Here is a 26,843-nt window from a genome sequence, read left to right as displayed (position 1 = left end):
GTTTTATGCATTCAGTTGATATTCAGCTTGAGTTGCCCTTACCTTTTTATAAGACGTCGGTTAATTGTTTTTATCCCCACTGTATCAATGTATTTATTTATCATAATTACTGAAGCTCAGTTTTATTTAATAAAGCGTTATTTAAATCTTTATTTTGGTCACCATAATGTGTCTGTGTATGTGAGTGAAGTGGAAAAACACAAGCAGACATTTAGACTTAAAATTGACAAAAAACTCAATTCTTACTTCACAATCAAATGATCCGAATAATTCCTTAAATTAAAAAAAATATTTTTAATACGGTTTCAGAAACCGTTGTGCGGATTTATGAGAAAATGTTTTGCATGTCGCATTGACAGAGTCTCCTCAATGTCTGATTAGTTTGCTGGCATCTTATGCCTTTTTAAACAGGAAGAATTTGAACATAATATGAAATGAATAGTTCAATTATTTGACCTAATATCTGAAACAGCTGAAATGAAAATATAAATTTGGTTTGTTTTATTGGATTGTAAGCATAAAAAAGCGTGTTTTCTCTAAAGTAGTGATTTCCCTCGGGGGAAACGTAACAAAAAGGATCAGTGTGCAGCGTCACTTCTCTGATATCATTTACGGCCATCTATAAATTCCCTCCACGCTGCAGACAAATCTCTCTTTGTTTCTCGTATTATTGCTTAATTTGCTCCCAGATGTTACCTCTTTGAGCTCCTCTAATTCTGTGATCTCTGGTTTTCCCCTTTCCCTCTTTTTTCTTGTCAGAATTGAGAAAAATGTCTGTTTATACCCTTTACGTTAGAAGTTGGATGTCATATATTTTTGTTGATCTTTGAGCGTCGTCTTTCCTGTCTCTCATTCAGAAAGCAAAAACTGTCGGAGCATCATACTGCAGGTCGTTTTACATTTCTCCTTGCATCACAAGGATCTTTTTCTCACATGAACTTGACATAAAGACAGGTATGTAAGTCATTAAAATTAAAGTTTTGTGCTGAATTGTTTTAATTTACTAAACAAGGAGGTTTTGTTCCTCTAATCTTTTGTAAGTAGTTGTCTTTCTGCTCTGAAAAAATGCTGAGAAACTGAAACCAAATGGACCAAAAGCAGAAAAAGTACTTTGTCTTTTTTCTGATTTGTCAACACAGATCGGTTTGGTTTCTGACAGTTGCTCAGAGCGGCATTAGAAATGGGGTCACAATCACTAAAAAACACAAAACTTACAGTTCAGTCCCCTTCAAAAACATTTTTATTAACTTAAAACAAGTTTAAGCAATGTTGAGATGTTTCCTCTTGCTTTACTTTGAAAATAAGGAAAATAAATACTTTGTGCATAAGTTGCAAAGAATTTTATTTCTTGTATTTCATATTTGTTGTGGTGAGGCAAAAATGTAAATGCTTATTTTAAACATTTTTTAAAAATCATACACTGTAATCTGCACTGCAAAAATGCTAAATCTTACTAGTCTAGTGCAAATATCTTTCACTTAGAAAAATACTTTTTCTTCAATATTAAGAAATTATTTACTTAAAACAAGCTCCAATATGTTGGTGAAAAGTTACTTGTAAGATAGTTTTCTTTTATATTTAATGGTTTATTTAGAAACATGAAAAAATATTAGGGAAGATTTTGTGTTTTTGCAGTGTATGTTTGCTATTTCATAAACGCACCGTATTACTTTTCTCATATTGTAAATTTGTCCTCATTGTACAATTTATTTAAAATATTTTTTCTTAAATATTAAATAGGCATGCTTCCATTTACTTTTAAACACATTGATCAGTCATTTAAATGTAAGTTAAAAGTGTCATTAGAAAATATTAATGTCCACAAACTAAACTCTACTTGTATTTTCCATAATAAGTAGTTTTCAGGCTAAACATTTAAAACGGTTTATTATCATATCTGACTGAGTCAATCACATATTTGTGCCTTAACCAGTTACACTTTATAAGAAGAGAAAACTTTGCAGCTTCCACATAGAAATTATCTTTTCGGAGTTGCACTGGATCACTTTGGGGGTTAAGCAGATTTTTTCGCTTCTCGTCTGCAGACCAGTTTACAAGTTTTACCCAATTTATGGGGCCAAATTAAAACCGGATGTGGAGCGAAGCATCAGCATGAACAGGCAGTGTCTGTCTTTAACCAGATATAAAATAATTACACACACAGTCAGGACAAAACACATGAAAATACCAAGAATTTATAGAAATACGTGAAAACAGACTTGAAAGAGAAGTAACTTTAAAAAATGTATTGGCATTGCATTTTGTAGTTATTTAACACAATTATTTCATTTAAATTAACATGCAGATTTAATAGATTATTTATTAGATAGTGACAATTTTGGCCCTTAGATTTATTTATTTTAGGAAGGTGAAAATACAAATAAAAAGGAAGAAAAAAGAGGAATGAAAACCAAAGATATGCAAATTAAAAATATATGCATATTTTTATTTCAGTAAATTTTCACAGTTCACAATTAAAATATATAACTTTTTGGCATATATTACTGCAGTTAAAATAGAATTTGTGTTTTGTTTATTCTTCTTGGCTTAGTAAGTAATTTATTGAGCCATATGTTGATTACGGCAGCAATGGGCCTCCATACTTCCATTTGAGACGATATGAATGGCTAAACTGAACATAAAATGGCTTTTACAAGGTATTTTCTTCTTTATTATGTGATAAGAATTTAAAGCCATGTAATCAAACTGAACTTTGCTGATTTAATCAAGAACATGTGACCAAGCTGGAGCCTGAAGCTGCTCTTTAAAACGCGGCTCAGTGAAGTTTTAATGAATTTAGCTGAAACAGCTGTTTTCCAGAGTTTGGTGTTTCTTTTTTTGCTAGTTTTCATTTTGGTTTCCATTCAAATAACGTGTTTTATGAAGTTGTAGCACGGCTATTGAATAAAAACAGAACCACACATTATGGTCGTCGGAGAGACGCTTTATTCACAGATAATAAGAACTTTTCAGGCACTTGCAGAGCAGGACACCAGATGCCAAACTCTGTCCTGGGCGGCTTTTCAATCGCAAGAAACCCTTTGGCAAAAAGCTGAAGTTACATGGAGACGAGCACTGCAGCACCTCCTCTCTGTCCCATCTGCATTTCATTTCTCAGGGTTTGTATTTGGCCTTTGGCTGTCACTGAAAAAGGATTTTTGTACTTTTAATTCTCTGAATTGTTTGTACAGCTGGGCCGAGTCCAGATAGGATTTGATTCTTCTCTTGCTCGGATGCTGGAACAGGACGCGGAAAAATCTGGGTGACCGTGCCATTTCCAGGGCGATGGGACATCACACAACCTCCCTCCCAACATGCAATTTACATGTTTACAGCTTCATCCTGTCTCTTTTTATTCCAAGTCCCCTTATGTTACTGGTGTGCGTCCAGTCAGGCTCCGCTGTCATCCTGCAGACCGAGAACGCTCTCTAAACGCTCCGCCCTGCCGGCGGGAAGCTGTGCATACACGTCAAAGCCGAGCTGGAGGTGCTGTTGGGTCAGTCGGAAAAGAAGCAAGTGGTTCTTCAACACCTGGAAATGAAAAACAGAGTGAGGAGGATGTGAGGAACGCAGCAGGTGTTCGTCTTTACCTGCTTTTCCCTGCACAAGGTGAAGGAGGACAGACTTAAAGGTACCTCCTGAAATTAGCACGGAGAGGAATAATAAATTGGTGAATCCCCCACACCAGGGAAAATACATATTGAACACTTCCAAGATTTTTCTCAGCTAAAGCTGCAGAAATGTTTATGAAGAATTCACTTTTTACAGTACGAAGTGAGACAAATAATCTGGAAAAAAAATAAAAATCAATCTCCTCAACTTCATCCATCTGAAGAAATTTACCGCTCCTCACCAAAAACAATAAATCAGGACCTGGAGTCTTAACGCTGTAAATCAACTTATGTACATGCTGCTAAACAAATTACCATTACAGGAAAACAGTGTCTCTGCTGTCAGTGGTGGCTATGCTAGCTGCAGAGTAGAAGAAGTGAAATGGGGGAGTAGAATGAGGGGATGTGCAGCGCCACACGAGAGTGATTGGCAGCGTTATGACCGTCCTCCTGGATCTGATTGGTTGTTTAGCTGGGAGGGGCAGAGGAGCTAATTTTTTCACAGATTATCAGTCTAATATTTTACTGTCACAGTTTCAACAAATACATAAAACAAATATTTGTTATAAAAGTTACAAACTCCAGCTGTAAATCAAACATTATAGATTTTAAGGCAACATTCTTTCTTCAACAATTAATCGCATTTACACACGAGAATACAAAAGCTCCACCCAGAACTGCTGTATCTGCTTCTTGTTTCTCAGGTCAGGATTGACATAATTACCTCCTTTAAAGCTTTTTATTATTGAGTCATAGCAGAAACCACTGCTGTGAAACACATCCTCAAATGTAACCAATAGCACAACACTTCCCACAGAGCATTGTGGGAAATAGTTCGACTCGGGACTGGAAATCTTTATTGTCTAGCTCCGATTGTTGAAATCTGATTTCAACGCTTTGGATGAAGAATGAGGAAACATTTAGTCAAGACAGGAGTTAAAGTGTGAAACTATCTGGCCAAAACTCCACTTCGGTGAAAGAGACACTTTTGATCCAACCTGAAATATGTTAAGGACACCATGGAGAAATATTATATTTACTGGAAGCTTGTCTTCTGGTAACATAAAGGATGTTTCAGCACGGATGTTTCAAAGGGCCTGACTGATACTGGGAACCCTGCCAAGGTGGAAAGAGTCAGAAAGAGTAAAAGTTTGTGAAGAAAAAATACAGAAGACGGACTCAAAAACAGGTTATACCGGTAAATAATAATAAAGCCTAAATTGCATTTGGTTCAGGTTTTAATAAAAGAGGATTATTGTTCCCAAAAACATCAAACTAACAGTGAAGTTTGAAGGTACTAGAACTTAAATTACTTCCAACAAACACAAAATTATCTATACTGTTGAATAAAGGTGTAAATAAATATCTAGATTTCATTTTTCTAAAATAAAGAGTAGAAACAAAATGGGTCTCAGTAAGAAGAACCGCAAACAAAATAGCAAAATTAATGTTGTGTGTATTTGCGCTGCAAAAACACAAAGTCTTAACAAATATTTTGGGTCCAATTTATATGCAAATATTTAGTACACTTGAAATAAGACAAAGACTAAGTTAAACGTAATTTGTTAGCCAGAAATATGTATTTTACTAAGACACTTTTCCCATGGTTTGTGTAAAATAATCCTACAGTTTTTATTCATTAATATATAGGTGCATATATAACTATATATGTCTTATTTCAAGTGTACTGAGATATTTGCATTAGAAACTAGATTCTCATTTTAAACATCTTTTTTAAAATCCTACTCAGTTGCATATTTTCTTTAATCTGCACTACAAAAACACAAACTTTTACCAAGCATGTTTGGCCTAGTGCAAGTATCTTTTCACTTATAACATGAAAAGATGTCTTGTTATAAGTGAAATAATCTGCAAGTAGAACTTTTTAAAATCAATAGTAAGGAATTAGTTACTTTAAACGAGCTCTTAAATCTTGCTGAAAAGTTATTTGTAAGTTAGTTTTCTCTTATTTTAAGATACTTGCACTAGAAACTGGACCAAAAATAATTGGTAGGATTCTGTGTTTTTTGCAGTGCAGTGAAAATCAACGTCTTTTCATTCATCCTTAGATCAAAATGTCTGACATCAACCTCTTTCATTTCTCAGCGTCCTTCTGCACATCGCTCTCCCCTCTTTCAGCTTCAACTGTTATAGGTTGCATGTTTTTGTCTGGCTGAAGACTCAAACGCCTTTAACAAATCACTTCACCCAAACACAGACACTTCTACACTCTTCCCGATTCTCACACCAACACTTGAACGCATCGGGAAGACGTGAGCTTCGCCGTTTCAACCGAGGACAACGACACGCGGAGCGGATCCGCTCCGACTCGAGCCGTTTTTTACCCACAACTACAGGAGTGGAGGACAAAAATAATCAGCATTATGTCGGCTGAGTTACTATTTATTTGTAATAATTTGTTTCAATAAGCTTTCCTAATGTGGTTTGAATCAAATTTTCATAAAATACTGAATCGGCTTTGAGGCCAGAAGCCGTCTGGGATGAATAAATTCTTTCAGTCAGTCACTAAATGTGATTACAGCGGGATCTAATCAGATGTTATGGAGGAGCTGGTGAAAAATGTTGGGCTGGTGCAGAAAATGAGTCAAATTAATTAGAAGTTTCTGCAATAAAATCGTTACTCTTACATCATAACCTTCTCTAACCACGCACAGGTCCATCTAAATGAATCAGAATTTAATCACAAAGTTAAATTCTTTCAGCTCAAAAAGGAAAAGCTTGGATTCATTAAACAGAGTCACATATTTCAATTTTGATCTTTATTAATTTATTAATTAAAATCTGGAACCTTGTTTCCTTGGCAAGGAAAGTATTACATAATACCAATAAAACTTTATCTAGAAATGGACATTGGCGGCTAAATAAAAGGCAAAACTTTCACATGAACAGTAAGAGTTTGGACCACTGAGTCACAGTTCAGGTTGTTTTTTTATCTCTTTGCTCTAAATAAGACGCAACACCAGAAATGTGGAAGTTCTGGATCATGACCTGGTTCTGTCTAAATGCTGTTTATACGTATTTATATGCTCCACTTTTTCCTTCCTCTCAACTTTCCCAAAATATTATTGGATGCAGCTTCTTTAGAAATTATTTTTTTTGTGGTTTTTATATGGAAGACAATCAGGACTTAAATCTCGAATCTACCAAATTAATTTTGGACGGGTTTCGAGTGTGTACAAAGTGCAGGTTTACAAATCGTATCTAAAAAGAAGAAACAGTTGTGATAAGTTCACCAACAACATAATTGACATGAGAATGTTTTGATTTTTGTTTGGATTTTGACATGCATGGATACAGAACATATTTTATATTAAAAAATTAGATTTTTTTGTTTTTTTACCAAAATTTTCCTGGAAATTAAAAATTTTCAAAATTCAGAAAAATTTTTCTAGCAAATTTTCAACTTTCAAAACTGAAAAATGTCCAGGTTTCTCTAAAAATGTCTGAGATTTTTTTGGCAGAAATTTCTTTCACCTTTTATTTCTTTTCTGTCTACAATGGCCTTAATAAGCCACTGTACAATTCTGAGAAAAAAGTCAAAATCCTAGTTTTTTATTGGTCCTAATCTTTTTCCATATTTTCCTTATGGAAAAATCATCATAATAAATACTTCATATCTATCAGATAATCTTATAAATCTATACAGTATTTTCATTTGGATTGAATTACTAAAATAAACTTTTTGATCGTATCCTGAGTCAGTGTGTGCAAACACTGCAGAACTAAAGAGACCAGCAAACAAACTGTAGGTGCAAAATGTTAAGAGTAAAACTAAACTGTGAAAAACAGTTCAGCAAACTGAAAGAAAAGAGAAGTGAGGCCAACAAGCAGAGAAACATTGGAAAACAAACTTGTTTTCCACAAATGTGGGGAGAGACTGAAAGGCCAGAGTCGATGAGATCAATGAACAAATAAAACCAGAGGAAGAGCAGAAAGTGCAGAAAGGGTAGGATTACCTCGTCAGTCAGATAGTAGATCTTCCTCAGCATACTCAGTCGAGTCGCTTCGACCTCCTGGAAACAAAACAAGTCATCATAACCTGGAGAAATGTCGGTCAAATTTAACACCAAGAAACAAACCGGTGCAGCAAATCTACACGGCATCATTAAAAATGTCTTTTTTCTATTGATTAATCCAAAAAAGAAAAAGAACATTCTGCTAATTTTTCATTTAACCACCTGCATGTTTTAAACAACATTGGAAATACATTGAAAGATACAATTAAACAACTAAATAAATTTTTTAAACAACAAAATGAACATTTTATTGTCTAAAATGCAATCAAATTTTCATATAGTGAACACTTGATCACTTGTAGCAAAAGATGCATCTACACTTAAAAAACTACTTCTAACATCAATAAGTTAAGCTTGGGTCTTTTTGCTTGAATTAAAATCAAGGGCTAATTATTGATTATTGTTTTCCTTAAAATGCTTAATAATTGGAAAGTAAAAGGTGCTTAATAGAAGATTTTTCTTTGTTGGCAGAATCTCAACCAGGTGAAGATAAAACTTGAGCGGTTTTTGGTTAGAAGATCCTTACAAAGTATATTTTTTGTACCTCAAAAGCAAAATATACATATCTTTTTTTAACAGTTTTGACTTAATTACTGCTTTTGAGTCAAAGTGCTGTGTGATGTTTTCCTTTCACTTCACACTCCTGCTGTGTCACATACAATTAAAGTTTGCATACCAAAGGTGTGAATGCTTTTTCAAGAAACCACTCTGGTCAGCTCCGACTGAGACAGCCAGGTGCAAGACAAACTATTATCACTTTTGGTACAGAGCAACACCAAAACGCTGCAGGAAAACACATCCGCATGAGTTCTTCCTCAGGTAAACCTAAAGTCACAATATCTTTTAATAAAAGACATAAAAATGTACTTTTACATTTATTTTTATTGAGTTTTTGCTTGTTTGTTTCCCCTTAAACACCATTAATATCTTTTTTTTGTAAATATTTGTTCATATGTATTAATATTAAAACATTTTTTTGTATTTTTAAAAACTTAATTTCAGTGTTTATTACATTTTCATCCTGAATGTTTAACCATGTAGCAGCCAAAGATAATTTATACATAATGGTTTTTTTTTTAACAACATAACGTATGAATTTCTATATTCTACACGTGGCAAAAGATTTTTGCGTGAAATTTGAGTTTTCATGGAGTAAAAAGACACTTTTTTCAATAGTTAGAAAAACTAAAAAGCCAAAACATAAATAACTTAATGATATAGAAAAATGTGTAATACTTTCGGTATATAATTGAAATGGACTGTATTTAGAAATTAATTAGATTTGAATTAATTAATTATACATATTTCGATTGGACTTTGAAATCAATTTCTGCTGCATTTTGTTTATTTAACTACGTAATACAGCAACAATCATGCTATTAAAGCATTTTTTTTCAAGAAACAACTGTTTTAACTTATTTTTCTGTTTCTGAAGGACTTTCTGTCCGTGTCTGATTTGGAAAAAGTTGACCCATAACGGAGCAGCTATGAAAACTGAAGGCAGTAGCCAACAAGCTGGAATCAATGGGAAACCCAAATGGAGAAACATTCCAAGAAACGAGGAGCATTTAAAGGCCTGAAGAGCCACAGAATGCCAGGATATGAAGAAGTCGTTATCAGCAACAGGAAGGAGGCATTAAAACTCATCTAAATGTTTTTTTAATTTGGTGACATCAAGTAAAATCCCTGAGGTCTGATCCAGCCTCTGATTCACTGCAGCTACAGCACCCAGTGGAACGGAAATAATTACACGGTTTGCTTTTTGTTGCTCACCTCACTGTGGCGTGTAAAAATAACCAAATTAAAACCTTGATCATGTGGCGACACGACGAGAACATGTTCTCTTTCAAAAGGGAAAGCAAGACTTTTAGCCCAGTCTGGGATACAAATAATTAGCTTAAAAGTCGCTAATAACATCCACTTAGTCTTTCTGTTGGTGTGGCAGTTTGGCCTCCATCCAGCAGAGGGCGCCTTAAGAGAATCCAGTTGATACAGAAACAAAGCTGGACAGTTTGGGATTAAAAATGCACTTTATGTAGTTTTGTTTTGAAACACAAACACTCAACAAGCTCCTTAAGGTAAGTTTCACTCCAAATAGTGCTTATTTAATATTTTATTATATGTGTTATACATATTTACATGAATACTTTTATTATTATTATTTGTTTATTTATTATTATTGGAGCGGTCCATAAGGCATTCATTCTTTATTAAGGCTATGGACTAAAATGTGCTGTACCTGCACCGCGGCATCCTGGGAGAAGATGAAGGAGTTGATGTGAGACAAGGCAACCACATATAAGACGGGACACCAGGACAACCTCAGGGTTCCCGTCACTAAAGCGCGAAAGTACAGACGAAGAAGAGGGAGGGAGTCTTCAGGCGGCGAGGTGAACCGCTCGATGGGGACGGACAGCTTCAGATCGGGAGATAAAACATCGCCTCAGGTTATCAATCAGGTTGTTTTCAAATGGCTGAAATTTAAAAAGCAAGTGATGACCAAACCTGGTCCAGAGTGACACCCAGCGATCTCAGCATCCCCACATGTTCTCCAAAAACAGCCAGCCTCATGGAGGCGCTGTACCTCCTCTGCAGAGGCAAGAGAACCCAGCAGCCGAACAGCCGGTCTCCAAACGACACGGCTTCATACTGGGCCAGAAGGGCCGAGTACAAATCCTGGAAGGAGGCCAGACCCGGAGGAGGCACATCCAGGTCCAAAGAGTCCAATCTGGACCTCCTAAAAGGAAAAAGAGAAATGTTTACTCTAAGGCTGCAACTATCAATTATTTTAGAAATTAATTAATCTATCAATTAGTGCAGTTGGAGGTCACATTTTACAGATTTTTAATTTAATCACTTAAACATATTTTATACAATATTAGAGATACATTAAAGATGCAAATCCATAGATAATATAGTTGCTTTCTTAAAAAAGAACAAACATTTTATTGCCTCAAATCCAGCAACATAGCATTCCTTCAGTAAATCTGAACCAGGTGAAGCTAAAACCGCGGTGAATTTTTTTCTTCCACCAACTGTTTATATTTTTGTCTATATACTCCAGTTAACAATCAATTCATTGCTAAATTAGTTAACATTTATTTCAATGATTGATTAATCACGATTGATCCAATTAATCGTTTCAGCTCTTGTTTATTCGGAGATGGCAGTGCTATTCCAGGTAGCTCTCACCTGGTGAGCAGTCTGAACAGACCCCAGGTCAGTCTCTGAACCGGTCTCTCCAGGAACAGATCGCTGGAGCACAGGAAGACGCAGGAAAGGCGGGCGAGTTTGGCGACAGGAAGGACGACCTGAAGATAAAGAGAAGCACCAGAACTGATCGGTATTGAAGATAATAACTTTATATACTGAACTAATGGTTTAAAATATTTATTTTCTTATTTTAAAAAGAAATTTTATTATTTATTCGTATTTTCACAAAAAGGCTTAAGTGAATTTGTAGAACGTGCCAATTTCTTTTATCCTATTAATTAGAGGTTCACTCATTTATTGGCGCCGATTTCCTTAATTTTGGAAGATCGCTGATCAGCCAAAACTTACATGTGAAGTCGATTTTATCCGCTCTTAATCATCAAAATAATTGATTGCAGCCATATCTAAAGCCTGAATTTTGACCAAAATCCTTTCAAGTCATTTTTAGTAAAAATTGCTCTTAAGATCCAATTGGTTTGATTTGTACCTTCAGGGCTTCTTCCCTCCAGACCTCCAGCAGCAGCAGCCACTGCAGACAGTGGGTCACCGCCTGCAGAGATCCATGAGGCAGCTCCTCCACCGCCAGCCCTCCGCCGTCAGACACCCCGGCTCGCTCATACAGGCCGATCAGCGGGATGAACGGCCAGTCAGACGGGAGCGTGGGGCCAGTGAGCTCCGGGAGCAGATGGGACCCGATCCAAGGGCTGCGCCCCAGGAAAACGTCTCGGGATGTGATCACTGATTGCTCCAGGTGGGCCAGGTGGGTGAGGTAGCAGCCTCGGATGGAGGGCAGCTGGGTGCAGGCTTCTCTGAGGAGAGCGCCGACAGTCTGGAGGGAGTGAGACGTCTGATGCTGGGTGTGCAGCTTCAGCTCCCCGAGCTCCAGAGCCTCTGGTCCGCCGCTGTGGCCCTCCCTGCAAAGCCACACACACAAACTAAACACATTAGTGCCATCATTACCTAAAGCTGATAATATTTAAATGCTGAACTCAGACGGGTTTGGATCTAGATACTAGAGCTGAAACAATTAATCTGACTAATTGTTCCTGAACTGATTATAGAAATAATCGTCAACTAATTTAGTAATTGATTCATTTCTAACCAGCATAATCAGACTCTAATTTCACAAATATACCTCCAGAAAACCTTGAAAACTGTTGATTTCGACTTTGTAACAAAATAAAGCCGAGCTGCTGCTGTCACTTTAACCGATGGTTTAATTTGGCCTCTAATCTTCCACTGCTTTAAGCTACATTAATAAGCTGCAGCTTCTGGTCATTATTTCAACCACATTTGAGTAAAGCAGATTCAAAGAACTGCTTATTGAAAACATTGGATCTTTAGGTGAAGAAATGCTCTTTGTTAGATTCTCATAGCTATGATAATCTTAATCTAACAAGGAAAAGATAAATGAATCCAGACTGAACTCTGTAACTCAAGTTTACTTCTCCAAAAGTAATTATGTCTCCTTTTCTCACTCTGCTCATTTAAAGACGGTTACAAAGAAAACGGATGTCGCTTCTTGGAAGCTTTTCAATAATTAAACTGAGAAAATTAAAGGTCTGGCTTACGATATAAAGTCTTTACTGAAGATAACAGTGGAAAGCAACTCGTGTGCCAGGAATTCACTGCCTGGAAGTAACCAAGGAAGAAGCACCAGCGCCACCTGGTGGTAAAGTGAGGCATGTTTGGCTACTTCAGGCTCAACTGGAACCTGAAAAACATAAAAATAAAGAGTGGAAATACGTGAAATATATGAATCTCATGTGCAAACTATTTGTCCTGCAGGTACAGACCCTGTAAATGTCATTGTTTGTATTGAACAGCTGAGCAGGAGTTGGGTTTAAATTGAATCCAGACTCACCAGTCTGTGCGCCAGCCGGAGCAGCAGGTAGAGGAAGTGATGTTCGTGGCGAAGCAGCCAGGACCTGCTGTGGGACAGAGTGGGCGTGGCCTGGCTGCAGCTGCGCAGGTAACCAATCACAGGCTCTGAGAGCAGGAGGCCTGAGAACTGCGGAGGTGAGGAATGGGTCAGAGCTGAAAGCATTGTTAAACCTGAGGCCCAAAATGGAGAAAACATAAACCAGAGTATGTTTTATTTTTTTCATACTATATATAATATTAAGTCACTTTTTTCTCTAAAAAGATATTAGAAGAAAATATTTGCAAAAATGGCTTTCATTTCAATCATCCTTTCTGTGAGTTGTATTAGACAGGCTCTGAGAAATTTCAATTACGATTAGTAATTAGCAATTACTAAATAAAAAAAGGAGAAAAAAGCTTCAATAAAGTTACCAAAATCAGTTTTTTTATTGAAATGGATTCAGTTGTTTGCAGTTTTTTAAAAGTCCGACTAATAGTGATATTATCTTTAAATCTTGTGCCAAAGTATAACTTCACAAGATGCCAATCAAAAAATAGTAATTTTTTGTTCTAATTAATCCATCCTTTATTCTAGTTCTATTATGACTTTATTCTTGTAATATTTAGTTTTCTGTTCGGCTCAATCAACTATTTTTGAATTTGAGGAAAATGCAGATTTTCCAAAAGTTAATTTAAAAAAACAAAATTTAACTAAATTTATGGCCAACACCAATGCATAGATAGCATGACATAGATCTACCTTCCTACTGAGACCTTTATGGATCTCTGTGATGGTTTCAAAGACGAGTCCCAGTCCTGTCAGGAGAGCGAAGGGAGAGCTGGGAGCAGCCAGTCCTGGACGATCCCTCCATCCTGAACATCCCAAACCGGGGAGGCTGGCCGTGATCTCTGGGCTCTGAGGACTGGACTGAAGGTTACACACAACCGAGGAGGACCTAGAGTGAACATACGAGTGTGTTGAATGAAAACATTCTTAAAAGAAAGTTTCTGTGCGGTCGCTACTAAAGCGTTACCTGAGATTCTTCATCAGGTTTTGCACGACATCGTGACACATGAGAGGCAGGAGAACCTCCGACGTCAGGATCTCCAGGTCCTGAAGAGTCTCCACTGGCTTGAAGCAGGTCTGAGGAACGCCACGTATAAAACAGTCTTAGCAGGAACTGACATTACAATACATAGTACAAATACAGGCAGTCTGTAGTCTGTATAGATCATTGTGATTAGAGAATAACTTAAAACACCCCGTTCTTGTTTCTAAAAATAGTTGCAGTGAAATTATGTCGGAGTATTAAAGCCATGCGGATGTTTCTTATTACCAGAAGAAAGTCAACAATAAAGGCATAATAAAGAGAATAAAGTCATATTACAAGAATAAAGTTGCAATATTATGAGAATAAATTCATAATAATATAAGTTAGAATCTTGATAATAGGAGAATAAAGTCATTTGACTGGAATAAAACCATAATATTATGAAAATAGTACAAGAATAAAGTTGTCATAATTCTACCAGAAAGTCATAATAATAGAAAAAATAAGTTATGATAATATAAACATAAAGTTACTTTACCAGAATGAAATCACAGTTTTATTAGACTACGGTTATAATATTACCAGAATGAAGCCTAATAATACGAGAATAAAGTTGTAATATAATCAGAGTGAAGTAGATGTTTCATAAGAAGTCCTACACAAATAATCTAAAATGACGGAGTTTAGTTTGAGGGAAAAAAACCCGAACTTGCCAAACTTATCACATCAGATCTTGATGACGCTACAGAAGCTTCTTTTCATAAAATCAACTCTTTTCTTGTAATATTAGGATGTTTTTTGTGATAGTGCATCTTTATTACTATGACATCATTGACATAATTTTAAAAAGTCTTAGTCAGGTCCTAATACGTCATACCATGGAAAATAAAAATTTTCAAATGAATAAATAAAAACCCAAATTTCCAATCAGTTTCCAGGTAAGCGTACCTGTCTGGAGAGCTGCTGGTAGTGAGCTTGTAGGAAGACCAGATAAGCAGGTAACAAAGTCAGGACGCCGTCTCTCTGAACTGGATCATCGAGGCCTTTGACTACGCCCTTCAAATGCCCCAACAGGAGCGGCTGCAAACCAGTAACATGTCCCCAGGAAACAGGCGGAGGAGGGGGACACGCCTCTCCCTGAGCTCTGAGACAGCAGCATGTAGATGAGACTTTCATCAAATAAGGACAATGTTAGCACCTTGTCCCTCCTCAGTACCTGACCATGCCAGCCTGCAGCTCCTGATGGCAGCCAGCGGTGTGTGAGACCTGAGTGAGCAAAGACAGCAGAGCGGAGAGACGATGCAGCTGCAGAGGATCTGAGGTTGACAGGATGCTGTTGAGAGTCTGCAGCGTCCGCACCAAGGCCGGGTACAGGTCTCTGGAGAGAGAAAAACAGCTGGCATCTTCAAACAACTTACAATTAATTGTTGACTGATAGATTGTTGGATTAAGATTAGTTCCAATAAAAGGGAATCTTTGCACTACTTCAAAGATTTGTACCTCAAGCAGCCGCTATAAACAGAAAGTAGCTCACATGTACAGTTGGCAGGCTTGTCCGTAGGCGGCTGCTGCAGCCCACAGCCTGTAGGCCTCAGTGGTGATCCGGAGGGCCTCGTTTGGCTCCATCATGAGCTCACTGGGCTCGGCGCTCAGGAGGCAGGACAAGCGTTCCCGCACTCCCAGGGAGTTTAACTGGAGAAGAAGAGCAGACGCAATACATTTAAAATCAAGGCAAACTCATCGAAGGTGAAAAATACTAGAATAGGAAACTGATTTAAACTACAAGTAAGGAGGAAAGTACTAAAATTCTAACTTTAAAGCAGTAAAAATGTGATAAAAGTTAACTGATGAAGCAATTTTTGACATTTATGCAAATTTTCAAACTTTTTGTCAGCGTAGTTTGGAGGGAAAACCACTTTTCAATGTACTATTATCATTTATTACTGTTATTTCATGCATTTTGATAGTTTTATTCATTCTAAAAGGGAAACTAAAATAAAACAAAATCTCATGCTTTGAAATCTCTCTTAAAGATACCTGACTGGTCTGAAAAAGTTACCTTTTTTTTCTGGCATTCAGTAAATAGAAATAATTCTGGTAATTCTAACAAACCCAAAACAAGAGAAATTTGATCAATTTTAACTTCAAACAGTGAGAAAAGTTATCTTTAAATATCTGGTTTTAACTATATATAGCATTTACAGGGTCTGGATATTAAGCACTTTTCAACCCTTGAAATTCAGGCATTTTGATTTGATTCACCAATCTGGCGCATGCATGTCTCCCAGATGTCGCCAAAACCCTCAACAGCTTCATGGCGTCGGCCACAGGACGACCGTAAACAGACGGAGGACTGAGGGACGGTGGACACGTCCAGGAAGTGGGAAGAAACTCGGACATCACTGTCTCCATCAGACGAGGACAGTCCAACACCTGAGTGTGAGAGATGCAGCGCAGCGTAATCCAAACGTCTCAAGCGTGACTCGCCTTCTGCTGCTCATGTTCATCTTACCTGGGTGGCAGACCACAGGGAGTGTCGTGCGACGCGCGTCAGGACGTGCAGGACGTCCTGAACCACACGCGGGGACGGTCGGACCACCTCCAGAATGTAGCGCAGCCTGGGGAGGAGCTTCATCCTCAACAAACCCTGAAACATGGACAGATTTTATCTGCAGAACAGAAAAAGGTTACTAAGATTTTAATAGTGAACAAAGCAGAGCGTTACCTTAATAACATCCTGCCTGGCAACATCATAATCACTCTTCCTTTCTTCTTTCTCCTTGGCTGTCTCCCTCATGCTTTCATCCAGCCCTTCGTCCTCTTCACCTTCCTCCTCCTGTGAGGACGGCAGCAGCGGGAAACCCGCCAGGCCACAAAACCAGGAGAACGTGCAGTCCAAGCACTCCTGAAACAAACCGGAGCTTCATAAAGTAAAAATAAAAACCTCAGATTTTCTTATCTAAAAAATTAATTACAAATGATGGAAAATGTTTTCAAATATGTGGTTTTTATTTCAATCATCCATTCTGTGAGTTTTAGCCCCTGGCTTTTTGTGTAATTATGAGAAAAAAGTCTATAATATCACAATAAAAATCACAATTTTTCCAGAAAAAATATCAAGAGCTCAGAGTTATCAGGAACTGATGCACAATCACTTCAATGTCATGCTGATGTGTTAAAAGATTAATTATTTATTTTGCATTATTGGTCAAACTTATACCATAGTATCACTTAAGATGCTCAATGTTCCTCATGTTAATTTCTTATTTTTCAGGTCGGAGTTCTCATAAAATAATGACTTCATTCTGGTTATTTTGAGACTTTATTCTGGTAAGTATTTAATCTCAAAGAGTATTTATGATTGAGCTAGGACGATGTGTGCAGTAATCACTGTGTATTTGGATCTTACTTCATCTTCTGCACACACAAGCAGTGCTTTGAGCGCATGCACGGCTGCAGACATCACTCCTTCGATGCTGTCGTCCAGCGCAAAGCGCAGCAGGAAGAGCAGACCGGCATCGAGCAGCGTGGACGTCACGCTGCCTTTCAGAACCGACTGGTACTCTCCACCTCGGGCCTGAAGGTAAAAAATAAAACTGGGTCTCTGCAGGTTTCCCTATAGGTATTAATCAGCAAGGACTTTATACTTTAGTGAAGATGCAGGCCAGAGTGTTGAGAGCCAGACTTCTTTGCTGGATGAGCTGACTGCGAGACAGAAGGAAGAGCTCCTGCAGGGAGTAGCCGGCTCGCTGGGGGAAGAGCCATAAGTCATTGTCAGCGCGACACAGATAAAGATAGTCATTTTACGTTTAACGCCACAGACCTCAGGCTCGTCTCCATGGTGGTGCAGGCCTAAGTGGGTCGGCAGATCTTCTGAGGGAGGAATTAAGGTCCCAGTGAAGTCAAAACGAGCCTGCATGGCCTTTAGGACACAGAAAAAGCAAACAAGTTGACTAATACACACTAGGGCTGAAACAATTAATCGGAATAATTGTGATTAATCAATAACTGAAAGAAGAGTCGACTAATTTAGTAATCAATTAATCATTAACTGAAGTATGCAGCCTCAAAAAATGGAATTTGCTTAAAAAACATTTTCAGAGCAATATTTAAGCCAAAACTGTACAAACCTATATATATATTCATTTAAGATTATAAAAAAACTTTGTAAACATGTTCAGACAAGTTTTAACTTCTCCTGGTTTAAATGTTGAATTAAGCACCTTTAGCTGTCCGATTATTAAGTAGTTAAACTAAAACATAATCAGCAGATCAGCCCTACGCTGCACTGATGCTCAGTCAAACAGAAAGGCTCAAGCTTTACATCCATTAAAATTAATTCTATGCTATTCTGGTATGACATTTTTATTTTTTAATTTGAAAGTCAATTAAACTATTTATTTGCATCTTTGACTTATAACATTACATTAAAATATTATATTATGCTAAAAAGGGTAATTGTTGATAAGAATGTGCAAGTTTTTCAATCCAATTAATTGATTAATTGATAAAATATTCAAATAAATTTTCAATAACTACAATAAAATTATTTAGCACTTCCATACCAAAGTCTCCTAAATGAAACAAATAGCAATAAAAACACTTAACATATGAATATCAACAGATTTGAATTAAGAAATCAATAAATAAAGAATTTCAGTCCAGTACCTTTTTGGTTCCTTTCTTTCTGGGTGAAGGCAAATCTCTCATCCACTCCAACTTCTCCGGCTCTAAAGTGTCCATGTGGATCCATTGCTTCTGGGGTTTCACTGGCAGGTCCTCCTCTGAATTAAAACATATCAACGCAAAATCAGCCAAAAAAACCCAGCAGACAAAAAAATATTTAATATACAAGAGGAACTTTTTCTAAATGAAGCAAATACTTTACAAATGAGCTGATTTGTTGTTTAGCTAACTAGACCTAGCAGCTTAGTTAACGTTTGCTGAAAAATCAATCTGTAATAATCTAATAATAATTAGGGCTGGAATGATTAATCAGATCAATCATGATGAACTAATTTAGTAATTGATTAATCATTACCTGGAGTATACAGACTCAACATATTCAGCATTTAAGCCAAAACTGTGCAAAAAATACGTAAATTTTGCATTTAAGGTAATAAAAAAACTTATATAATTAAATAATATAATTTTAATTATAACATGTATGTTATTAATTTTGCAACCTATTCGTTTAACACATTTTGTTACTTTTGGACCTTACCAGTGGAAGATTATTAAACTAAAATGTAAAAACTTACCAGTTAAAGGTGGTGATTTCACCTCGCTTTCCTCCTCCATCTCCGCCTCCGCCGGACTCTGAACTGACCCGGCAGCGGTTCTGCAGGATTCTCCGCTCTCTGGGTGTTCAGCAGGAGGATCTTCTTCGCTGCATGGATCTGCTGCTGCTGTGTGTTCAGACGGGGAACCAGGCGACACGGCACTCTGAGCTTTACGAGATCTGATAAACTCCACCAGTCTGGGATCTGGGAAGGAGATTTAACCGTCAATAAAATCTGTTTCTGGAAATTAATTCAATGCAGACAATATTTTTATCTCAGAAGAATTTTACTTCTCACCAAGGCGAGATAAAAGCTTCGTTTGCTCCTCTAGAATCTCAGATTTGGACATCGCATGGAGCTTCGCCTGGTTCTCCTGGTGGATCCTCAAGGTTTCTCCAGAACTGTCCGGACCCGGAAGGCCTTCACCGGACACTAACCTAGAACCTTAACCCAATTGCATTTACACATAGTTCAGACACTATTCTCACAGTAAAATTCAAGCACATTCAAGATAAGTTTTCAAACTTTTCCAGCACCAAACTTTGAAGATAAAAAACATTATTGATAATTAGCTTAATTTATAATATTTCATGGTAGTATTCTACAGTAAAACTAAAACATGACAAAATTTTAAGTTTTGAAAAGTTTCTCTCACGTCCTGTACACTAACGAGATCTGAAAACAAAATAAATTTAACAACAACAACAAAATCCCCATTTCAATAATGTTGTTTAACATATAAAATATAAGCCAATCTTATTTTCAATTACACAAATCAATTGGGAATGATAAATATTTAAAAATAAAATAAAATAAAAACTTTCTCACCAAGTTTTCTTTTCAAACAGAAATAAACTAAAACAATAAATTTGAGACTGATTTAATTTGAGACAGTGAGATTAAATCCGTCTTTTTATCCGGTGTATGTAAATATCTGGCCTGTGGCCTGCTTAATAATGTGGAACATCCTTCTTTCATCGAGCTCACCAGACAAACTAATCAACCAGCTCCCTGAAATTAATTATAGTGACTAAAAGAGCCCTGACACACAACACCATCTATAAATTTAATAGCACAATAAAAAAAATTAATCTTTATGACACTTAACCCTCTCCAGGCAGATGTTGCAGATTTGCAACAGCTCAGTGCTACTTAGCTAGTCTTTGCAAGTAATTTGAGCCTCAGAGGGTTAAATCCAATTTGCATGATAATTTGGAACACATTGTAATGCTTCACAAATTTAGGCTTTTAATCAAACAGTAGATTAAACTTTATTACAAAACTGTGAGGCTTGAATATAAAGCACTTTCCAAACCTTGAAAACACCTTATAAAAAAATGCTAATATTTTTAAGGATTTCAAGCTCTCTTACAAATCCTGATAACAGGAATATATGTAAGTAAAGAGGAGCTACTTAGTGAAAGGAAGCAGCTTTTATGGGAGTTACATTTTAATGATACTCACCTGGATCAGAACAGAGAATCTGATCTCTGGGTTCAGCTGAAGATGGTTTCAGTGTTTTGTCCTCTTTTAGTCTCTGAGCTGCAATCTGACGAGCAAAGATGCTCCTCTTCCCTTTGGATGACGAAGACGGAACCTGGAGGTCCATTAGGACAGAACCAAATCCACTTTATTTGTGTAAATATGCTTTGCAAAAGGTACTTAGTCCAAATTGACCTCTACACATTTTGGGAACTCATTTACAGATGTTATAATATTTATTTACAAAATATTCATCTCTAGTAAATACATTTCAATTTTGTTTGGGAATATATTATTCACGTTACATTTACCAACCAGTAAATGTATTTAGAAACTGTTGGACAAACCAAGAAAAATTACTTCAAACTGATGTATGCACTGCAAAACCAAGTAGTTTCTACTGCAAATATCTATATTGATAAAAATAAGGTACTGGTTCCACTGGCAGATTATTTCACTTATAACATAGGAAAAATATCTTGCTATATGTGAAATAATCTGCCAGTGGAACTTGTTTTTATTTCAATCAATATTAAAGCGATACTGACTAAAAACAAAATCCTCTATCTTGCTGAAAAGTTACTTATTTGACAATTTTATCTTACTTCAGGTATACAAAGATATTTGAAAAACTAGACCAAAAGAACTTCGTAAAGTAATTTGTATTTAGGTATTTATAAGAAATTGGGACAATACCTGAGTGCTGGTTTCTGAGCGGTGCAGAACCTTCGGAAAAGCCAGGCCTGTAAACGCTGGTAGAGATATTGGAGCACAGCTGGTGTCTCTCTCCTTCAAGTAAACAACTTCATGAGGCTCAAAGCAAAAACACTGATGCTTAAAATTTAAAAACAACAGTAGATGCCTTTTTCAGTACAAAAATGTGCAAATATTTGATGAGAACTTACATTTTTTATTTTGACCCAATGATTTTGGCCTACATGACAAAAAGTTTGGACGCTGATGATTTGTCAAAAACACTCACCACAATCCTGGAGAGAACAGCGCTGATGTGGGTATCATGTCTATCCAGCCTTTCTCCAGCATCGTCATTCTCAAAAGTTACACGACTGGCTTTAAATCGAGACTTCTTCGGAGGGGCTGGTGTTAAAGAGGGCAACTGGTCTGGAAGATCTGCAGCAGTAACATTCAGAAGTTCAATATTTCTACCAATAGAACTTTAAATATCAATAGCAAAGGCTCATTTTCAACCTTCTATGGTGACCACGTCCTTCTGATTTCGTTCATTCTCGCTGCTGTCCGTTCCCTGAGCGTCTCCAGCCTCTCCCCTCCTTTTGTCGGGACGGCGGACCATAGAGGCAGCCGATGGCGCTCCAGAGGTCAGGAAGCGCTCCTGCTCCCTCAGGAGGTCCGCCTCAGAGTCTGTCGGTTTGGGACGTCGCAGCATCCTGCTCAAAGACACAGAACATGACATTAAACAGCTTTCTCTGGACATCATTTCACATTTACAAGGCATACATATAGCAAAGAGATTTTTAAATATGTATATAAAAAACTTAAAATAAAAGTTGACAAGAAAAAGTAACAAACCCTGTCTTAATGCAGCAGAACACAGATAAACTACGTGACTACAAAGACTGCTCACTTGTTTCCGTTATAACTATTAAAATAAATAGGTGCCAGTAATTCATAAATCTAATTCATGTCCAAAATACTGTTGACTGTCATAAATGGTTGTTTTGGACGTCAAGCGGCGTGTCTGCTTTAAATGAGCCGAAGCCAGTAAAAACAGTTTCGGATCATCGTTCCGTTCCGAAATCACGATACGGTTCATCAAGGTTCACGAACAATAGGAAAACCCAGAAGCTCAATCTGATCCGGTTAAAACAAAAAACGACAAATTCTCTTTTTAAAATGATGATGATGTTCTGTCTTCACGTGCAGCTTACATCTGAGCGCGAGAGTAAACGTTGGGCGACCGTTAGCTTCAAATCCTACAAATATTCCGGTCAAAGACAAAACATCCCACAACCATACTGCAGTTCATCAAGTAAAAACACTCATTAATAATATTTATAATTAATTTAGTGCCAGCTAACCTTTATTAAGAGTTAAATCCTGGAGGATCCTAACCGAGATTCTTGTTTCACACGGAAGGTTTTTAGTGTAGGACAACAGACGCCTCCTTCAAAATAAAAGCATGCGAAGGGGAAGACAAAAAGAGTGATGCAGAATAAAAAAGACATAGATAACCCGTGGTATTTTCTCTCCTTATTTTACCTTTGCTATAATGTGTGCATGTTCTCTCGTTAATTATTCAAGCAATTCAATCTTAATAATCAAAACAGTTATTATCGAGGGTGAATTAATTGAAAATAAAAGAAAAAAGAAGAATTTGAAAAGTAAGTAGGGATAATTTGTGATTATTATTGTCCACTGTAATTTTTTAAAAAAATATTTATTTATCTTTAAACATACATACATTTTTAAATCTAAAGTCTTAAAACCCAAACAGCTTAGACCTTGGGCATTATTAGATAATAACAAGTTATCATTATTATCATTAGTATTAGTAGTAGTAGTCGTAATAGTAGTATTGTATCAGTAGAAATGTAATAAAAAAAACTATAGTGGTGAAAACATAGTAATAACACTGATACAGTTGCTACTGTATGTTTTTACATAACGATTAAAGTTTGATCAAACAAGTCTTGACTTAAATTTTTTACACAACAGGGAAGAGTTACATGAAATAAGTTTTCAATAATGTGCACAGAACACATTCAAACTATATAAAGACACATACAGAGGCATCTAAATTGTCAGATTACAGATCATAGTATTTATTGTTCCAGATTATAAACTTTAATCCACAAGGTGGCAGTGTTTCGCCTGTTAGCTGTTTGCCAACCCCCGTAGAGGAAGAAGAAAATAAAAGGAGAAGCTTTGAATCATGTCTAAGTTGAGCACAGTAATTTGGCCTAAAGTCGTTTTATTTGGTGACTCCATCACGCAGGTTGGTGATGATGCGAAGTGCCTTTCTGGCTGCTGTTTGCTCAGCGTCACCTGCAAAAGTCCTGTAACATTTCTGTTTGTGGCTGTTTCAGTTTTCATTTCAACCCAGTGGATGGGGAGCAGAAACTGCAAATAAACTTGCAAGGTGAGGAGATGACAGATTCAACGATTTCTTCATTTATTTCCATAATCAGAGATTTGTTCTGTATAAAAACAGTTTGTCACAACAAAATGCGAATAATGATAAACCAGAAAGCTTTATTCTCTTTAACTTGCTAACTTGTTCGACCTCTTTTAATTGTAGCAGACTTTATAAAACCTTCAGATGTATATTTTATACATGTAAATGTTTACATTTTGGTGAGAAGTCTGCTGTTTTTCCTCATTTCTGTTTGGACATTGCGCTTCTACACGATGTCTTACGGTGACATCGACAACCTTGTGGGGCGTTCAAGTACACATCGTACACGACATTATTATATTAAAACAAATTTAAAGTGACTGATTTACGATAAAATTTCTCCAATGTTGTGTTGTACTTTTATTGTATCCATTTTCATCTTCACTGTCTAGTTTTATGTTTTAATTAATTGTAAAATATATTTAAATAAAGGTGCTCTTTAGTTATGTTTTTCACATAATGAAGTCAATTATTGTCAATGTTCAAATTTTGATGATGAGTTCGCTATTTTCCCCACCACTTTTGTTTCTTTGGACATTGCGCCTTTACACAGTGGTTTACAGCCTCGGCGTAATGCTCATGGTGCATTCAAGTGCGCCTCGTAAGCTAGATAACCGGTGTTAAAATACGCTTGACGTGATTGGTTTACCGTCAGACGTTATTTAGAACTTCTTAAATAAATCTCGGACAGTTTTCAAGTGGCTTTGCTGTTTTCTTGTTTTAATAAATTGTGAAATATGTTTAAAGTGGCTACTTAAAAAATAAAAATAAATAAATAAACTGTCATAAAATGTCAACATATTTCCAAATGTTGATATATGCATAGGGTTTAATATTTGAACTGTTCTGCCTTAGCGGAATTATCTTTGATTAGTCACTGCCAATAATAATAATAGTATTATTATTATTTGACCTGATTTCATTTTGGAGCTCAAATGGGCTTTAAACCCTGTCATAAGTCGCTTAATTTTTACAAAATAAATTTCAACACATCTTGTTAATTATATATTTGATAGATCTGTGAATCTGAATCATTCTGTTTTTAGGAAATGTGATGTTGTGAACAGAGGATTGTCTGGTTATAACTCCAGATGGGCAAAAATCGTCCTTCCTCGCCTCATCAGCAGCCAGAATCCAGCAGAAAATAACATAGCAGCTGTTACCGTATTCTTTGGAGCGAATGATGCTTCGCTGGAAGGTACAGTTGAAGGAGTCCAGAGTTTTATCTGCTTTCTTCAGGTTTACTTCTTTAAAAAGTACATAAGTTTTGGGTACAGAAGTTTTCTGTCTCCTTTAGATAAGAACCCACAGCAGCACGTCCCTCTAAAGGAGTATTCAGAGAACCTGAAGGAGATCAGCAGGTTTCTGACCTCAGCTGGTGTTGCAGCAGACAAAGTCATCTTTATCACTCCTCCTCCGATTCACGAGCCGGCCTGGGAGAAGGAGTGCATCCTCAAAGGTAACCTCCGGACCTCTGGGTTGTCCTGTTCCTTGTTTCCTGTGTTGATCCCGATTGCTTCCTGTTGTGTTTCCACCAGGATGTCCTCTCAATCGGCACAACTCGGTGGCGGGACAGTACGCTCAGGCATGTGTTCAGGCGGCTGGTCAGTGCGGGTCGGACGTCCTGGACCTCTGGACGCTCATGCAGAAAGACGGACAAGTGAGTGCAATATTGGCTGTAATTAACATGCAGTACATTTTTCCATTGTCTCATTAGAGTCACAAACAATTAATGGTTTATTGGTTTGAAATGAGCTGTAATCAATTATCTAATAGTCTCAGCAGAGATCTTCTTTTAGTGCTTTAGTTTGGCCGCCACCCAGCAGAGGGCAGCACTGGTCAAAAACCAAAATGTGAAAAAATCTTTCAAGGCACCATCAAGACACTTAAAAATGTTAATTTATATACAATATACTCAGAATCTGACTTTCTGTGTTCATATAAAGTATTTTCCTGAAAACAAAACCAATATTTTAGTCAAACATGCAGGTATTTTTGACTGAGCTGGTACAAATCTGTAACTGTATTTGATACATTAAAGGTTTATCCACACGTTCAAGCAGTTCCTGGGAGTTTGTTCAAGAGGTTAATGGATGAAAATGAAAGATTCAGTTTGCCAGAGTCTGATTGGCTGTCTTGAAATGACTGAATTATTTAAATGTTGTCCAGGACTTCACCGCCTACCTGTCTGACGGGCTCCACCTTTCAGAGAAGGGAAACCAGTTTGTGGCGCAGCATCTCTGGAGCATACTGGAAAGCCGTGTGGCTCATCTGCCCTTCATTCTGCCTTACTGGGGAGACGTGGACACCAGTAGCCCAGAGAGCAGCCTCCTCTGCAACTCATGAAGCAGAAAACGTCTTGGAAAGCTTAAAAACGAGCAGTGGACTTTAGACTTCCCAAAGTATTAGCTAATTCTTTGGAATTACAGCAAGTGGAGTCAAAACTCTACTGTGAAGTATTAGCACCACTGTGGATAGAAAGGGGTGGCAAGGACTTAGAAATCTTTAAATTAATCTCAAGAAATTTTCTAGAAAAAAAAAATTTTTGAGTTGCAAATTTGTTTTTAAAAATTCAGAAACTGAGAATTGCACATTTTCTAGAAAATAGCTTTAAAATTTCAATTTGTAAAAGTTGAAGATTTGGTAGAATTTTTTTTTAAACATTTCATGTTTTCTAGAAAAAAATAAAAATTGAGTTGAAAATTTGCTAAAAAGTTCCAAAATTGAGATCTCAAATTTTCTACAAAAACAGAAATTTCTGAGTTTGAAAAGTTTAACATTTCCTAGAAAAAAAAAATCAGAAATTCTCTAGAAAAAACATGGACATTTAAGATGCCAATTTTTATATATCAAATTTATTTGACTTTTAAATGAGAAATGTCCTAGATTTTCTTGAAATAAAATTTAGATTTAATTTAATCCAATTTTTTTTTAAATAACACGTTTCAAACTCAAACATCCAAAAGAAAGTTCCTGAAAATTACAGAAGTTAATCCAAAAACGTCTGCATTTTTTTGGTGAAAAATTACTTTTTTCTTCTGTTTCTAACACAGTTGTAAAAGTCAAATGTTTAACAATAAAGATTTTTTTTCTTACCAAGATGTTATTCATACAAGCAAAAACACTCAAACGTAGAAAAGGGATGACAC

At 36.7% G+C, this 26,843-nt stretch overlaps 2 protein-coding genes across 4 annotated transcripts; one reads left to right on the top strand and one right to left on the bottom strand.

Moving 5' to 3' along the window:
• Positions 1–2,929: 2,929 nt before the first annotated feature.
• rpap1 (RNA polymerase II associated protein 1) lies at positions 2,930–22,659 on the bottom strand. 3 transcript variants are annotated; one of them, XM_055053321.1, is made up of 27 exons: positions 22,598–22,659; positions 21,750–21,946; positions 21,523–21,671; positions 21,237–21,329; positions 20,523–20,655; positions 19,356–19,502; positions 19,038–19,262; positions 18,445–18,560; positions 17,600–17,698; positions 17,424–17,525; positions 17,186–17,353; positions 16,502–16,681; positions 16,289–16,423; positions 16,039–16,209; positions 15,311–15,468; positions 14,993–15,154; positions 14,725–14,920; positions 13,759–13,868; positions 13,485–13,680; positions 12,726–12,872; positions 12,433–12,575; positions 11,349–11,775; positions 10,841–10,959; positions 10,154–10,385; positions 9,888–10,064; positions 7,589–7,645; positions 2,930–3,531 (listed from the first exon to the last, which is right to left on the bottom strand). In XM_055053321.1, the coding sequence occupies exons 2-27, from the start codon at positions 21,943–21,945 to the stop codon at positions 3,391–3,393; spliced, it is 4,179 nt and encodes a 1,392-aa protein (XP_054909296.1). In that variant the 5' UTR covers position 21,946; positions 22,598–22,659; the 3' UTR covers positions 2,930–3,390. The 3 variants fall into 3 exon arrangements, with proteins under 3 accessions (XP_054909296.1, XP_054909295.1, XP_054909297.1); XM_055053320.1 differs by lacking the exon at positions 22,598–22,659 and adding an exon at positions 22,448–22,525; XM_055053322.1 differs by lacking the exon at positions 22,598–22,659 and adding an exon at positions 22,089–22,430.
• A 766-nt stretch (positions 22,660–23,425) lies between these two features.
• Positions 23,426–26,789, top strand: iah1 (isoamyl acetate hydrolyzing esterase 1 (putative)). The gene is made up of 6 exons (XM_055053333.1): positions 23,426–23,514; positions 23,606–23,658; positions 24,741–24,892; positions 24,992–25,153; positions 25,233–25,354; positions 25,864–26,789. Exons 1-6 carry the CDS (start codon positions 23,452–23,454, stop codon positions 26,038–26,040), a joined length of 729 nt encoding a protein of 242 aa, XP_054909308.1. The 5' UTR covers positions 23,426–23,451; the 3' UTR covers positions 26,041–26,789.
• Positions 26,790–26,843: the final 54 nt, after the last annotated feature.

The sequence above is a fragment of the Poeciliopsis prolifica genome, unplaced genomic scaffold (assembly GCF_027474105.1).
Source record: "Poeciliopsis prolifica strain line A6 unplaced genomic scaffold, Auburn_PproV2 SCAFFOLD037, whole genome shotgun sequence".
In the NCBI taxonomy this organism is placed as follows: Eukaryota; Metazoa; Chordata; class Actinopteri; order Cyprinodontiformes; family Poeciliidae; genus Poeciliopsis; species Poeciliopsis prolifica.
Note: the sequence above shows the minus strand (reverse complement) of the source record. Positions and strands in the feature narration are given on the sequence as shown.